The sequence below is a fragment of the Phoca vitulina genome, unplaced genomic scaffold, assembly GCF_004348235.1.
Source record: "Phoca vitulina isolate PV1807 unplaced genomic scaffold, GSC_HSeal_1.0 scaffold376, whole genome shotgun sequence".
Classification (NCBI taxonomy): Eukaryota; Metazoa; Chordata; class Mammalia; order Carnivora; family Phocidae; genus Phoca; species Phoca vitulina.
Window position 1 is genome coordinate 6,055 of NW_022590063.1, and position 4,204 is coordinate 10,258.

At 49.0% G+C, this 4,204-nt stretch overlaps 1 protein-coding gene across 1 annotated transcript; it reads right to left on the minus strand.

The window, feature by feature from the left end:
• Positions 1–1,345: 1,345 nt before the first annotated feature.
• On the minus strand, positions 1,346–1,615 carry CRCT1 (cysteine rich C-terminal 1). The gene has a single exon (XM_032399507.1). The coding sequence runs from the start codon at positions 1,613–1,615 to the stop codon at positions 1,346–1,348; it is 270 nt and encodes an 89-aa protein (XP_032255398.1).
• Between the last annotated feature and the right edge of the window lie 2,589 nt (positions 1,616–4,204).

Consider the following 4,204-nt stretch of genomic DNA (forward strand, 5'->3'; position numbering starts at 1 on the left):
TGAAACTCTCTGAACCCCAGTTTTCTCAGATTTAAAAAAATGAGGGAAGTAAAGTCTAGATTTTGAGATTACCATGGGTATCAGCTGAGAGAATGTATGTAGAGTGCCTAGCCCTGTGCCTGGAACAAAGGAAGTGCCCAATAAGTGGCAGCAATTGTTCCTATTATCACCACCAGTATTACCATCTCCTGCATCCCTGAACCACAGGGATGTCATTCTCCCTGTTTCCTCTTTCCTCAAGTGAGGAAGTAAGATCTATGCCCACAGGTCTGGGCTTCAGACCTCAGGATGACCCTGCCACCACCATCACAGCCACCTCTAGAGAATAACATAGCCATGCTTCTGAGCATGGCTCATTGCACCCTACAGAGTCCCAGACATCCATGACTCTTGGTTGGGCCTTGGCTGCATGGATGAAGCCTGAAGAGGGAGCTTCCCAGGCTCCTGGAAGGTTCAGCTTGGGAAAGTTTCCTCACCCAGCAAGCAAAGCAGTGGGTTGATGATCCTGTAGCAAAAGAAAGTCTCAGATTGCCAGATTCCAAAGTCTTGGAGAATTGCAGATCCAAATCTTTGCCACACAGCAGCTTGTGCAGGGCCTAGTGGGCCGGAGGGTGAGCACAACAGCCAGAAGGCTCTGGAAGGTTTCAGAGAACCAGAAAAAGCAGTTAGGAGTATAAGCTGGCAGTGGGACACCCAGTCATCTCCATCATGTACTGGCTGAGTGACTGAGCAAGTTACTTATCCTCAGTTTCTCTTCTGTAAAATGGAGTAACAGCACCTACCCCCATTGAGTCATTGTGAGAATGCCATGAGGTGGTGCATGTCACGTCAAGTCTTTAGAACACTGTCTGGCTCCATTTGTGATTTCTGCTATCATAATTAAGTACCAGGAAGCCACTCTTGTTCAGGCATGAATTTGACTTTTCTCCCTTTTAGGTATGCCAAGCCAGGGCTAAGTGAGAGGTAGTGGACAGGGTAACAGAACGCAATAATAAACACACAAATGAAAGAATAAGAAACGAAGTGTTCTTGGGAGGTAGAAGCTTTATTATGACATGGATATTTATTAAGCACCAACTGTGTGCAAGCCTCTGCCACGGTAGGGTCCAGTATTCCACCCATGGTGCTCACGTTCCCGGGGAGGGTAACACGGGAGTCAGAGTTTGGTGGGGCTGAGAACAGCGTGGGTTTTGGAACATCCAGTGCAGGTAGGTTTACCGGGAGGTGGAGGGGAGCACACTCCAACCTAGCCCCTAGCGGGAGCACGGTGACACACAGCAGGGACTCCAGTGGGGAAGCAGGGCTCAGCGGGCAGCCTCCAGCAGCTCACAGGGCGGCGGGGGCCTCAGCAGCCGCCACAGCAGCCTTGGCTGTGGACGTTGCTGGAGCTCTGACTGCCACCTCCGCAGCAGCTGCAGCACCCGCTCCGACGCTGTCGGCGGCGTCTTCTGGGGAAGCAGCCACAGCCGCTGGAGCCACAGCAGCCGCCGTCCGAACCGCAGCAGCCGCAGCAGGAGGATGAGGCTGCGGGTGCAGGAGCGGGACACGGAGTGGAGCCCTGGGCACACCCCTTGGAAAAGCCCTTGGCGGAAGCTGCGCTCTGCTGGGAGGACATGGTGGAGCTCAGCTCGTCACGTTGAACCTGGAAGGCAAGAAGCCTTTTACAGGCTGGCAGACCTTTTCACCCCAACAACTGAACTCAGGGCTTTAGAGATTTGGTTGGCTTTGTGAGCAAGCTAGCCTGGCCTGGTGCAGGGGAGAAAGGAGGGGAAGCAAAGAAACACACCCCAACCAGGTGTTTCCAGTGAGTTAAACAGGCATAAAGCACGGAACAGTCTGCCGAGAATCAATGGGTTTCCATTTTCTCCTACTAAAATAAGGACCACCCAAGTGCTCCACAGTGGAAGCTAAAGAAGATATGATGGCAATTTATCTGCATGATCCAGTCCAAACTCTTCCTTTGGCTCTTTTCTCTTCCCCCATTTCCCTGTGGCCACAGATCTTCAAGTGCTGTTCACACAGTTATTAGCATTGTATAAACACCCCACCAATTAGAAAATACCCAAATCACACATGAGGACCTGCTGCCTGGGTCTAAGGAACCCACAAATACAAGAAGCATGTCCTGGTCTTCATTCCTGCCTGTGCCCTGTTCCCAAGTATAGGGAAAAGAGTGCACCAGTCTGCATACCAGTGGTGTAGAAGATGGAAATACATCCCAGTCCAGGGAGCCAAAGGCCTGGGCTCTAGCCACATTCTGCTAACCTTGCAGAAGTCACGGTTCCAAGTCGAGCCTCCATGTCCTCATTGGTACCATGAAAGATTGGCTCACTTGAAGCCTAAGGCTCTGCTCTGCCTTCTCCTCCCCTCTGCCTTCAAGTCTAGAACTACCCCCCAGGTCCTGCTTGGACACTTACCAGACCCTGGTTCCACTGGAAGACTTGATCAGTTCACAACTGGAATGGGGCACCTGCTAGGCAGTGGACTGAGCAGTGTCCAGCCAGAGAACCTTTTATAAGATTGCAGTAAGGCACTGCCTCTTGGGAGGGGCCCATTTCCCAATAGACATGGTCAGCTGATGCTCACATCCCGGAGACATTCATCACTCAGGTAGCACTGTAGGTGGTGCACGTGGGTATTCAAGTCACTTCACAGAGGTGCCAGGATTGCTGTGACGTGTTTACTTTCCAAATAAGACACTGCCCATAGCTGGGAGAGCTGTGTGTGTGCTAAGAAAAGTTATGAGGGCTCATGTGGGGTCTGGGACCTCTCTTTGGGACCTGTTCTCTTTGCCCTCTTCTACAATACACACACACACACACACACACACACACACACAGTTACCCCATTCTCACATCCATCCTTGTGTAGTCATTTACTTGGTATTGATAATTTACTTACTTTATTATCTTTCTTTGCTTCTCTCTGACTCTTGGTCCTTGGCTTTTCAAGTCAGGCCACAGGCTATGTGAAAAGCCTGCTGGGCTTCATCTAGAAGCTTCCAGATAACACTGAGTTAAGATGACGGTGGGGATATGCCTATGGGAATCCCAGTGGTGATTTCTCTTTGTCACTGGAAACAGGAAGAAAAACCCAGGCAAAGTTATAGAACCATTAAGACCAGAAAAGCTGTGAATGTAGTCAGGTTGCCATATCTCCATACAGCCCTGGAGGCTTAAGAGAAAAATATGTGCAGGATGCCTGGCCCAATTGCAAAATGCTAAGCCAGCCTGTGGGACTCCCTGCTTCTTACTCCCCACCCCCACCAAAATCCTTTTGAAGATAAGTTCTCCTTGGAACCAGTGGCCAATGGAGAGAGGGAGGGAGGGAGGGAGAGTGGGAGGGAGGAAGGAAGGAAGGAAGGAAAGAAGGAAAGAAAGAAGGAAGGAAGGGAGGAAAAAAAAGGAAGGAAGGAAGTCAAGCCAGGTGCTTCCCAAGGTCCAAAGTGTCCATGAGAAATGGTACTTTTAGAATAACTGAGTTTTAAAAATTGGGACAGAGTTTGGAGGTCAACTGGCTTCAGAACTTCTTATTGAATGCAAGCACCCACAACCATGAGAAAAAAGAGAAACCCAAGACTAAGAATTCGAGAGTTGATAGTAAGAGATAGGTTGTAGGTAAGTGAGCTGGGCATGGTATGATGAAACAAAGAAAGGTCAATCATGAAAGATACCAGTTTCATTTAATGTACCTTTAGAGCCTGATTAACAGGTTGCATGTACCTGGGGGCCCTTGTTGGTGAGTACAGGTGAGACATTCCAAGAGGTGAGGTCTTATTAGAATAGAGAACGAAGTAATGAAGTAACAAGGCCTCTGGGAGAGGGGATCTCTTCTGGGAGATGACATGGACAAGTGCAGGAATGCTACATGGACTTGCTGTGGTCTCGTATACTAACTTACTTCACCTATCACTGTTAACTCATATCAAAGGAAAAGCTAATTATTCTTCTTGTCTATAAAAGACTGATTGGGAATTATCATTCTTATCATAAATTTTCTGAGTATCTCCTGAAGGAATCAGCCTATTCCTAAAGAAAATGGAAAACTCACCACAGTGACTAAAGCCCTCCTGTTCCCCCTTAACACACACACATACACACACACACACACACACAACATACTGACCACATGGAGACATTCTTTGGCAGAGGAGGATGCCCTTCTTGGTTCTGTACTTGGACCCATACTCAGGCTTTCAGGATCC